The 12282-nt window shown below is 36.1% G+C and overlaps 1 protein-coding gene across 1 annotated transcript in view; it reads left to right on the top strand.

Annotated features, from left to right (window-relative positions):
• TEK (TEK receptor tyrosine kinase) overlaps window positions 1–12282 on the top strand; it is a 141809-nt gene that overhangs the window by 114515 nt on the left and 15012 nt on the right. The window contains exons 17-19 of the mRNA XM_001374814.5: window positions 3045–3235; window positions 4866–4979; window positions 6728–6798. Of these exons, the coding sequence (XP_001374851.2) occupies window positions 3045–3235; window positions 4866–4979; window positions 6728–6798 (376 nt within the window). The remainder of the gene's footprint in view (window positions 1–3044; window positions 3236–4865; window positions 4980–6727; window positions 6799–12282) is intronic.

The raw sequence follows: 12282 nt of genomic DNA, 5'->3' as shown, positions 1-12282 counted from the left end.
CAACTATATCTCTTCTTTTTGACATTCTTGAAACTTCATCCTCTCTTCCCGATTTAAACGATCCTGGCAATGTGAAAATATTCTGATATCTAATTATTAACTATAACTATTAATAATTATTATTCACAAAAATAATACCTTACTACATACTTTTATATTAACCTGGACATGTTTTCACGGATGTGTTCACTGGTGTAGATTGCAACCCCTTCCTCACTAAACCTTTCTAGTCAATCTTTCCACAAATTATCTATAGAGGATCTAATCAACAATCAGAGAAATTTAATATTTCTTTGGTTCTGGTGTAGTACTAGACAATCGATCTGTTATCTCTTGCACTGACTCATTTTCTAGTCATGCCTGTCTCTGATGATGTCTTTTGGGTTATCCAAATGCAAATCATCACTGATAATAGCTTCAAAGGCACCTTTTCACTAATCCTCACACATGGCATTCCATTTCCCATCTTTATGCATTTGCAGAGACTGACCCCATGCTTGGACTGCACAACCTTTCCCAAATCTCTAGCATCTTTCAGAGTTCAATGCCACCTTGCAGCCGAGGCTTCTCAAGACTTCCCATTCATCCACCCACTTGCTAGTACCAAAAATATCTTGTATTTACTTTGGGCACATTTTTTAAAATTTATATGTGTACATGTTGTTTCTCCCAATACAACATATGATCCTTGAGGGTAGAGACTTTCATTCTATCTTTTATCTCCCCAGAACTTGGCTAAATACCTGGCACATAGTAGTAGGTGCTTAATAATTGCTTGTTAACTAATTGATTGATACCAACTTTCTTGAAGCACTACACATTTTTTCTTTGCTCTTTAGGTCACCTGAATTTTCTGAGAATTTTATAACAAATCATTATAATTCTCATGATTTGCAAAGTATTTTCTGACATATTATCTCATTTGAACTAAAAATCTTATGTAAAATAATTCTCAACATTCATTTAAATGTTAATACCAGAATTGTTAAATTTTAGAGCTGAAAACAACCTTAGAAATCTAGTCTAATTCTGTCTTTTTGCAGATGAGCACCAAAAGGTCCAGCGATATGCCTACAGTCATATGGTCATTTAGTGACAAAGTTGGCGCTATAATTCAGGTCTCTCAATTTAGTCCAATGATGTTATTCAACAAATATTTATTGTGCCCCTCCTATGTGAAGCATCATGAGAAAATTTTCACTCAATGAGCTTGGGTATGAGGAGGCGATAAGAATCTTCTTTGGGTTCAACTTCACATTAATATTTGTCAAGAACTACATTTTGAATGGAAAACTTTGCTCATCTACCAATTACTTACAAACTTGGCAACATTTTATTGGACATTGAAACATAAACACCAACAACGGAAGTCAGGACTTCTTCCTTTTCCTCAATTTATTAAACTAAAAATACTTGTATCTGAAACACTTAAAAAAATAAATCACTCACTAAGCCAATGGCAAAACCAAACACCATCCCTCAAGTGAAATGACAATGACATTTATCTTAGAAAAGGGAAAAAAAGAGAAAAGAAAAGAAAATGGGAGGTGATTCTCAGAAACAATGGTATAGTTCTAGGCATCTAAATGCCACAGCAATTAATCAAAGGACAATAAAGGCCAGTCTATAAGTGCTTTAAGTTTGACCTATCAACATGTCAACTTTTATTTCATTCTAGTTTAAAATAGGAGGGAGGAGAGGAAGAGGAAGCTGGAAATGAGAAAATATATTCCTTCCATTATTTATGTACATATTTTCTTTTACTGAAAGCAAAACTTAATTCAAAGATATTTTAATTAAAACTAGCACTGAAAATGTTATTCTTTGAAATTTAAACTTTGCTTAAAACTTTTAAAAACTGTAATATATTCTTTGATATAACGAAAATAGGCAAAAAATCTGTTCAACTGTATGTCACTTTTTATATGATCTGAAATTCAGTGTGATGAGGAAGGAAATTGCTTTCTGTTGCCTGAGAAAAGAAAGCATTCATTTCAACAAAATATATGGATTTTACTTTTTTGAGGAACTGTGGCGCCCATCTAACTTCATTGCAACAAGCTTCCTAGTTTCTTAGGGGAAATTATGAATTACTGAAATGTATTCTACCTTCTAGTGACCAAATTGTCCGAAGTTTTCAAAGGCAGAAATCCTCTACTCAGATGTTTTCTCTTCAAATCCTTTTCCTTCTTTACCACCTCTGAGGAAGAAGCACACCCACACAGCTGTGGCTGTTTGGCTTTATTGAACACATAGATGCCCCTGAATCCTGATTCCCTCAAGTAAACTTTGGTCTGGGTGTGGGACCCATGCTTTTAAAGAGAAATTGTAATTACATTCCACTGTTTCTGAGAGAATAAAAATATTCCAGATACTGTTCTCCTTTGTTACATCTTTTCTTTTGTATCCAAGCAATTTCATCTGCCTGGGGCCTCAATTTCCTCATTAAGAAAATGGGGAGGTTCGACTTGATGCCTTTTGAGGTCCCATCCAGATCTTAGATCTCTCATTGGAAGCTCACTGCAGTGGGATTAGATATAACCTTGAAAAAGTGAAAACCAAATATTTTGTTGAAAATAAAAACAGTTTTCTTTTGAGGGGAGTGAATACCGTTATCCTTCCTCCACACACACAACAGAAATCATAGATTACATAGGATCAGATATCTAGATATGGATGAGACCTCAAAAACCTTCCCATTTTTATAGATGAGGAAACTGAAGCCCCACAGCTTAATTAACTTGCCCAAAGTCACACTGGCATTAAGTATCAGTGGTAGGATTTGAACAAAGGTCTCTGACTATAAGGCCAGAGCTCTTTCCATTATATCTCTAGGTCCATATATGACAAATATGGAATGGAAGCTTGATTTCTTCTATTGTGTAGCTTTCCTACAGTTACCAAAATTGTTAGATTAAGGAAGGACTTGGGGTCCTAATGGACTGGTCAGTGGATGGGCAACATAAGACATCTCATATTTTAGAATCACTATCTGGCTGATTTAGAGCTGATGGAATGGTGATACCATCTTGTCTTCCCTCTAGGATATTTGTACCTGGCTATCGAGTATGCTCCTCATGGAAACTTACTCGATTTCCTACGGAAGAGTAGAGTGCTGGAGACAGACCCAGCGTTTGCCATTGCCAACAGCACGGCTTCTACACTGTCCTCCCAACAGCTGCTACACTTTGCTGCAGATGTGGCCAGGGGCATGGACTACTTGAGCCAAAAGCAGGTTTGCCTTGATTACTTTGAGTTCCATAAATCTTCTTTAATTGAGGATGTTTCACCTAGCTCAGAATTTAGATTTTTTAAAAAAGATAATTGTTTGGGGGCCAACCTGTCTTCTTTCATTGACTCCCACAATTTCCCCCTGTAGACCTCAATTTTCTTTGCTAGTATATGTGAGTCTCATCCAGACTATATACACATGGTGGGACCATTTGTTGTTTATCTTCTGTTTTTGTTCTTTTTCTTGTTTTCGATTGAGTATGCTGTGTTCAGTAAATTTCATTTGAGGGTTTATATTCTGAATTATTTGGGGTAAGATACAAGGGTAAGTTGCTAAGTTGAACCCTAATGATCCAATTTTTTTTCCAGTCTCAACTTATAATTGCATTGGTACAGGGAACTCCTGGAAGAAATTCCCTCCATGAGTTCAGGTTGTAACTCAACTGTAATTCAAAATCTTGGAAAGTTGCTGGGCTGCAAAAACTTAAGTGTTTTACTCAGGGGTCAAAGGCAGGTCTTCTTGATTCTAAGGTCAATCCTCTATCCATTTACTTAATGATCTCCATGTCATTCATTCCCTACTCATAACAGCATTCTCTCTCTCTCTCTCTCTCTCTCTCTCTCTCTCTCTCTCTCTCTCTCTCTCTCTCTCTCTCTCTGTGTCTCTGTCTGTCTGTCTCTGTCTGTCTGTCTGTCTGTCTCTGTCTCTGTCTGTCTGTCTGTCTGTCTGTCTCTCCCTCTCCCTCTCTCTCTTCCTCCCTCCCTCCCTTCTCTCTCTCTCTCTCTCTCTCTCTCTCTCTCTCTCTCTCTCTCTCTCTCTCTCTCTCTCTCTGTCTGTCTCTCTCCTCTCTCTTTCTCTCTCTGTGTCTCTCTCTCTCTGTTTGCCTCTCCCCATCTCCATTGAGAGAGAAAACTGTAGAAGAAGGGAAAGAATATATATCCATATATTAAACATATATAGGTTTATATAGGGTGCTAGAGTTTGCAAATTACAAATATTGCCTTATTTGACCCTCATAGCACCCCTGGGAGGTAGTTGCTATACTTACTCCCATTTTTCAAATGAGAAAACTGAGGCAAACAGAGGTTTTAGTGACTTGTCCAGGGTCATATGACTGGTAAGTTTCTTAGTCTAGATTTGAAATGAGGTCTTTCCAACTCCAGCTTCACTCTTTATTTTCTGTACCATCTAGTTGCCTCATATACACTTATGTGTGTATCATTTATTTTTTATTTGTGTTACATATTGTTTTACATGTACTTACTGTCTTCTTCATCCCCATTAGAATGCAAGCTTCTAGTGAGTAGGGATTACTTCATTTTTTTTTTTGTATTTGTATTCCTATCTCTTAGCACTGTGCCTGCATATAGAAAACACTTAGTATTGATTGCTTAATTACTGTGTTGCTCCATAAATGATTTTATAACCTTCTTAAAGTGATTTCATCCAACACACAGTAGTCCAGCAGGATCTGGTCCATTGAATTTCATTTCTTTGAAATTTCATTTCAGTTCTTCCACAACCTTACAAATCTATAAAACCCCAGCCTCCAAGACCCTTGGATTATCAAAATGAGCCCAACACAATTGGAAACCAAATGAAAACATGTCAATTTATATATTTTTTCTTCTAGTTTATCCACAGAGACTTGGCTGCCAGAAATATTTTGGTTGGAGAAAACTACATAGCCAAAATAGCAGATTTTGGATTGTCCAGAGGTCAAGAAGTATATGTCAAAAAGACAATGGTAAGAATCACGGAGACCTTTTTCCCAAAGGGACACGTACCCACAAGAAATTTTTCACAATTTGTTTATTTGTTTGTTTATGTTGATTATAGTACTTGTGTGAATTCCTCAGTAGATACTACCTTCACTCAGCAAATATCCTTTCAAATAAATTGTAGTCATGACATTAAGAACAGTTGGAAAATGACACCCATGTCAAACAAAGTCTGGCAGACTGAAAACTCCTTGAAAGTGGAGACTGTTTCATTTTTTCTTTTCAATTCATATTGCTCTAGATGGTGCCAGATGGTACCAGGAAATTAATTGATGCTTGCTGAATTAAATGGAATTGAATTAATTTAATTAATAGGCAAAGTACCAAGGTTTATACCAAGTACACATTTGTAGGTATAGAGCCTAGAATTCCCAGAAAGTGTTTGTATCTTATACATAGTTAAAAATTAAAGGAAGTAGAATTTAGAAGCAATTGTATTAGCAATTTCTCTAGGACAGGAAAGCAAAACATTATTAATAGAAGTTTCACAAAACTGAGTACTCTATTTGTAACCAAGGACCTAGGTCCACATCCTGATCTATCACTTAAGAGGTATTTACTACCTCTTAGACCTTGGATTATTCAACACGTTATTAGGGAAATGGGAAAATTAGGGAACTCTAACCTTAAGTCTATAATCCTGGGAAAATATTCATCATCTTCACCTTTATTTTGCAATTGAGTGAACTTTTCATCAAAATAGCTCTCATTCAGCTTTAGAGATATTTATTTTCTTGTATTCTCACAACAGTTTAATGAAGTAGGTGTCAGCGTGTTCTTTTAATAGGCAAGGAGACAGAGACTTCCACAACTGGATCACAGGATCATTTAAATCATATTTAAAATACTGCCCATAACACATATTGGACCTATGGGCAAGTCTTTCATCCTTTCGGTATTGTGGGTAATTGACTGAGATATTAAGTTGCAGAGAAGTTGACAATTTGCATACACAGTAAGACTTTTCTCATCCAGGAGTTAGTTTGTGTAGACACAATATAAGCTAAGACATACACATAAAAAAAGTGTGTGGCCTCAGGATGTGTGTCTATGTATATATGACGGGGTGGTGTGTGTGTAGGGATGGACAAGGGACTAGATTGTCATTTTATCAATAACTAACACCTGGATGAGGAGACTCGCTGTCTATGTAAATTGTCGCCTTCTCTGCAACTTAACATCTCAGTCAGTTACCCACAATACCGAAAGGATAAGTGACTTGCCCACAGGTCCAATATGTGTCATGGGCAGTACTTGAGTCTAGATCTTCCCAGTTCCAAGCTGGCTCTTTATCCACCTCACCTCTCATCTGTGTATGCATACATGCACGGATGGGTGTAGTTTGTTGTTGTTCCATTGTTTTCCAGTTGTGTCTGACTCTTCAAGACCCCATTTGGGATTTTCTTGGCCAAGACATTGAAGTGGTTTGCCATTTCCTTCTCCAGCTCAATTTACTGATGAGGAAACTGAGGCAAACATGGTTTGTCCAGGATCATACAGCTAGTGTCTGTGGCCAGACATGCCTTCATCTATGCTTACATGTATTTATATGGTTGAATTATTCCTACCTTGTCAAAGGAGAAAACCAAATGTTTTCCTATGGACTTGTTAATGAGCCACAAATTCAGGCAAAGTGAAGACGGAGAATATTTTTTTTCACTGAAAAGTTTCCATGTTTCCAAAGTGAGTAATGCTACTTTATTGTTTTCTTTAGGGCAGGCTCCCAGTGCGTTGGATGGCAATTGAATCACTAAATTATAGTGTGTATACAACAAACAGCGATGTGTGAGTAAGCCTTCTCTCTCTTTCTCTATATTATATATATATATATATATATGCATATATATATATATATATAGTCCATCCAAAAAAGCATCCATAAAACACTTAAATCTATTTTTTGTTTTGTATTTAAGTAGGTGTTTGATGAATTTTTTTTGGATGGACAATATATTAAATATACATATATTTAAGTAAGTGTTTTATGGATGCTTTTAACAACATTGTGTCATTTTTTAAAAGCTGAAATATTTTGTTTTAGTTAGCCAATGACTGTCCCTAGACCTCATCTATGGAATCCTCCTTTGTAACAAAGAAATAGAATTTAGCAAAACAAAGTAAGACATTCACAATGCCTGGCAATTATACTTTATTCTGTGCCGCACACAAAACCTACCATCACCTTGCCAACAGAGGCAGGGTTCACTACAGTTTTCTGACATTACAATGGCCATCCTTGTCAATCACAATTCTGAAGTTGTTCAAAATGGTGTTTTCCTTTGCTTTGTTGTGGTTATTGTATAAGTTGTTCTTTTGATTCTGTTGATTTTGCTTGACTTTGGTCCACATTTCTGCCCTGAGATTTCCCTGAATTTGTATTTGATCATGTCTTATGCCACAATCATATTCTATTATGGTCATGTGCTTCAATTTGTTTAGCCTTCCCCCTACTGATGTACACCCACTTTCTTTGTAGTTCTTTGTTGCCACAAAATATACAACTATGAATATTTTTATATATGGAACTTTTGCCTCTTCTTTGAGAGCCTCAGGTCTTAGAGAACTTCCAGTCTGACTCCCTCATTTTACGTATGAGGAAACTAAAACTCAGAGTGGTCAGATGACGTTCTCAAAGCCAAACAGCTAGCAAATGGAAGAATTGGGATTCAAACCCAAGTTATTTAACTCCAAATCCAGTACTATTTCTATTGTGCCATACTCTTTATAGTTAGGACTTTCCCATTAAAATTCCAAAGTATTTTCTTTAGAAAGATAAGATCTCAAAAATTTCTTTATGAAAAACAGGAATGTTGTATTCTTTCATATACTAAGACAATGGAAAAAATATTAGACTCATAGGATATTAGAATGGAAAGTTTTACCAAAATTATCAAGCATATAGGCTTGAATTCAGGGATCTTGGATTCAAATATTAGCCCTATCAATTACTACTCATATTGCCATAATTCACTTCAGGTCTTGGTGTCTTCCTTTCCTCAGCCATAAAATAATGCTTGCACTTTCTACTACATAGAATTGCTGTAAATAACAGATTTTGTAAAATTGAAAGTACTGTAGTAGTTTCTTAATATTAATTATTGTTATTGAAAAGATGAGGAAACTGAGGCCCAGAACTCCGTGGTCATTTAGTACACTCACATACCTAAACCAGAGTCCCTTCTACCCTCTTCTTGATAAATGGTCATCCAGATTTGACTCAAAGACCTCTACTATACTTTCCAATACTTTCAGCATTAGTCTATTCCACTTTGACACTTTTATTTATTTATTTTAATTATTTTTAAAATCATCAATTATTTATTTTTCTCTCCATCTCTATACTAAAAAAAAAAGACAAAACTCTTATACAAATATACCTGGATCAAAAAACTAAATTCCCTATATGGTCCATGTTAAAAAATGCATATCTCATTTGCACACTAGTTCATTATCTCTCTGTTGTGAGGTGGTTAGCAATCCTTTTGATACCTTTCTGCTTTCTCTTCTGAATCATTTATTTTTGTGCCCTCATAATTTTATTCTTGAGAAATTCTATCCCTTTTGAACCAACTTCCTCAGAAGAGTTTTGTGCTATGGAATTTTATCTATACATTCTATGACCTCTTTGAATCTACTCTTTCAAAATCTGGGTTATAATCAGAATCTTTTAAAATTCAAGGTGTGGATTTGCCAATGTTTTTATGCCCTAATACATGGTCAACTTTTGTAAATGTACCATGTACTGCTGAAAAGAAGGTGTATTCCTTTTTTGTCCCTATTTCTTTTTCTCCACATATCTACTAACTCTAATTTTTCTAAGCTTTTATTCACTTCTCTTACCTCTTATTTATTTTTTGGTTTGATTTATCTAGTTCTGATAGAGGAAGGTTCAGGTCTCCCACTAGTATAATTTTTCTATCTATTTCGTTGTTGAGTTCCTCTAGTTTCTCCTTTAGAAATTTGGATGCTATGCCATTTGGTACACACATGTTGAGTACAGATATTTCCTCATTATCTATACTGCCTTTTATCAGGATGCAATTACCTTCCCTATCTCTTTTAACTAGATTTATTTTTACTTTGGCTTTGTCAGATATCATGATTGTGACTCCTGCCTTCTTTATATCAGTTGATGCCCAAAAGATTTGGCTCCATCCTCTTACTTTCACCCTATGTGTATCTACCTTCCTCATGTGTGTCTCTTATAAACAGGATATGGTAGGGTTTTGGATTCTAATCCACTCTGCTATTCACTTGCATTTTATGGGTGAATTCATTCCATTAACATTCAAAGTTATGATTACCAGCTGTGTATTTCCCAGCATTTTGATTTCTACTCCTAGTCCTGCCTTTTCTTCTTTCACTATTAACTTCTACACCAATGTTTGTTTTTAATCAATCCCCCTAGTTCCCACCCTTATTTTACTTCCCTTTCTACTCTCTCACTTCTTATTCCCCCCCATTATTTTCTTTACAGTCTTTTTAAAACTACCCCCCCTCTCCCTCCCTTGTACTGCTTCCCTCCCCACCAGGCCATTTGTTACCCTTCTACTTCCCTATAGTGCGCAAATCTATTCTCTGCCCCAATGGATTGTATTGTTCTTCTCTCTTTGGGTCAATTTCAATGCACATAATAGTTGAGTATTTCCTATCTCCAACCTCTTTACCCTTCCAGGGTATTGATGTTCTCCCCCCCTCCTGCCATGAGCTTCTTTGTGACGTATAAATTTACCCCCTTTTGTTTCTTTTCCCATTTCTTTTAGTATTAACCTCTTTTTTTAGCTCTAGTTGTATATATACATATATATACACACATGTATATGTATTTATGTGTACATATATCTATGTACATATGTATGTCTTGTCATTTCATCCTATATAGTTTGTCACTGTTCTCTCTAAGTATAATTCTTTTGCTGCCCAGGTGATAATAATAATTTTAAGAGTTACCAATGACCCCTTTCCTTATAGGATACATGGCATTTGAACATATTGTCTCTTAAAAAAAAGGGTTTTGTTTTGTTTTTCTTTTTTCCCTCTTTTTTAATTACCTTTTGATGATTCTCTTGAGTTCTGTGCTTGGACATCAAATTTTCTGTTCAGGTCTGGTCTTTTCTTTGTAAATTCTTGGAATTCTTCTATTGTGTTGAATGACCATACTTTCCCCTGTAAGAATATAGTCAGTTTTGCTGGGTAGTTGATTCTTGGTTGTAGACCTAGTTCCCTTGCTTTCCAGAATATCATATTCATTGCCTTTTGGTCCTTCAGTGTAGATGCAGCCAGATCCTGTGTTATCCTCACTGTAGTTCCATGTCATCTGAATGACTTCTTCTTAGCAGCTTGTAATATTTTTTCCTTGGTCTGATAGTTCTTGAATTTGGCTATACCATTCCTGGGTGTGGTCAGTTGGGGGTTAAGTACAGGAGGTGATCTGTTAATTCTTTCAATCTCCACTTTTCCCTTTCTTCTAGAATATTGGGGTAGTTTTCTTGAATCATTTCCTGTAGTATGACATCCAGGATGTTTCTTTTGTCATGGTCTTCTGAGACCAATGATTCTTAAGTTGTCTCTCCTGGAATGATTTTCTAAATCTTCTGTTTTGTGAATGAGATGCTTCATATTTTCCTCAATTTTTTTCATTCTTTTGGTTTTGTTTTATAATGTCCTACTGCCTTGTGAGGTCACTTAATTCTAGTTGTTATATTCTGGTTCTTAAAGACTGGATTTCATCCCTGGCTTTTTGGTCATCCTTCTCCTTCTGGTCTGATTTTCTTTGGAGGTCATCTTTCATTCTTTTTTTTTTTTTAAAATATATTTTATTTGATCATTTCCAAGCATTATTCGTTAAAGACATAGATCATTTTCTTTTCCTCCCCCCACCCCCCATAGCCGACGCATAAGTCCACTGGGCATTAGATGTTTTCTTGATTTGAACCCATTGCTTTGTTGTTAGTATTTGCATTAGAGTGTTCATTTAAAGTCTATCCTCTGTCATGTCCCCTCGACCTCTGTATTCAGGCAGTTGCTTTTTCTCGGTGTTTCCACTCCCATAGTTTATCCTTTGCTTATGAATGGTGTTTTTTTTTTCTCCTGGATCCCTGAAAGTTGTTCAGGGACATTACACCGCCCCTAATGTAGAAGTCCATTACGTTCGATTATACCACAGTGTATTAGTCTCTGTGTACAATGTTCTCCTGGTTCTGCTCCTCTCGTTCTGCATCACTTCCTGGAGGTTGTTCCAGTCTCCATGGAACTTCTCCACTTTATTATTCCTTTGAGCACAATAGTATTCCATCACCAACATATACCACAGTTTGTTCAGCCATTCCCCAATTGATGGGCATCCCCTCGTTTTCCAGTTTTGGGCCACCACAAAGAGCGCAGCTATGAATATTTTTGTACAAGTCTTTGTGTCCATTATCTCTTTGGAGTACAGACCCAGCAGTGCTATGGCTGGGTCAAAGGGTAGATATTCTTTTGTCGCCCTTTGGGCATAGTTCCAAATTGCCCTCCAGAATGGTTGGATCAGTTCACAGCTCCACCAGCAATGAATTAATGTCCCTACTTTGCCACATCCCCTCCAGCATTCATTACTTTCCTTTGCTGTTATGTTAGCCAATCTGCTAGGTGTGAGGTGATACCTCAGAGTTGTTTTGATTTGCATCTCTCTGATTATAAGAGATGTAGAACACTTCTTCATGTGCTTGTTAATAGTTTTGATTTCTTTATCTGAGAACTGCCTATCCATTTCCCTTGCCCATTTATCAATTGGAGAATGGCTTGATTTTTTGTACAATTGATTTAGCTCATTATAAATATGAGTAATTAAACCTTTGTCAGAGGTTTCTATGAAGATTTTTTCCCAATTTGTTGTTTTCCTTCTGATTTTAGTTATATTGGTTTTGTTTGTACAAAAGCTTTTTAGTTTAATGTAGTCAAAATTATTTATTTTACATTTTGTGATTCTTTCTATATCTTGCTTGGTTTTAAAGCCTTTCCCCTCCCAAAGGTCTGACATGTATACTATTCTGTGTTTACCCAATTTACTTATGGTTTCCTTCTTTATGTTTAAGTCACTCACCCATTTTGAATTTATCTTGGTGTAGGGTGTGAGGTGTTGATCTATTCCTAGTCTCTCCCACACTGTCTTCCAATTTTCCCAGCAGTTTTTATCGAATAGTGGATTTTTGTCCCAAAAGCTGGGATCTTTGGGTTTATCGTATACTGTCTTGCTGAGGTCATTTTCCCCCAGTCTATTCCACTGATCTT

This window comes from Monodelphis domestica, chromosome 7, assembly GCF_027887165.1.
Source record: "Monodelphis domestica isolate mMonDom1 chromosome 7, mMonDom1.pri, whole genome shotgun sequence".
In the NCBI taxonomy this organism is placed as follows: Eukaryota; Metazoa; Chordata; class Mammalia; order Didelphimorphia; family Didelphidae; genus Monodelphis; species Monodelphis domestica.
The sequence above is the reverse complement of the archived record's forward strand: the minus strand, read 5'-3'. Positions and strand labels throughout refer to the sequence as shown.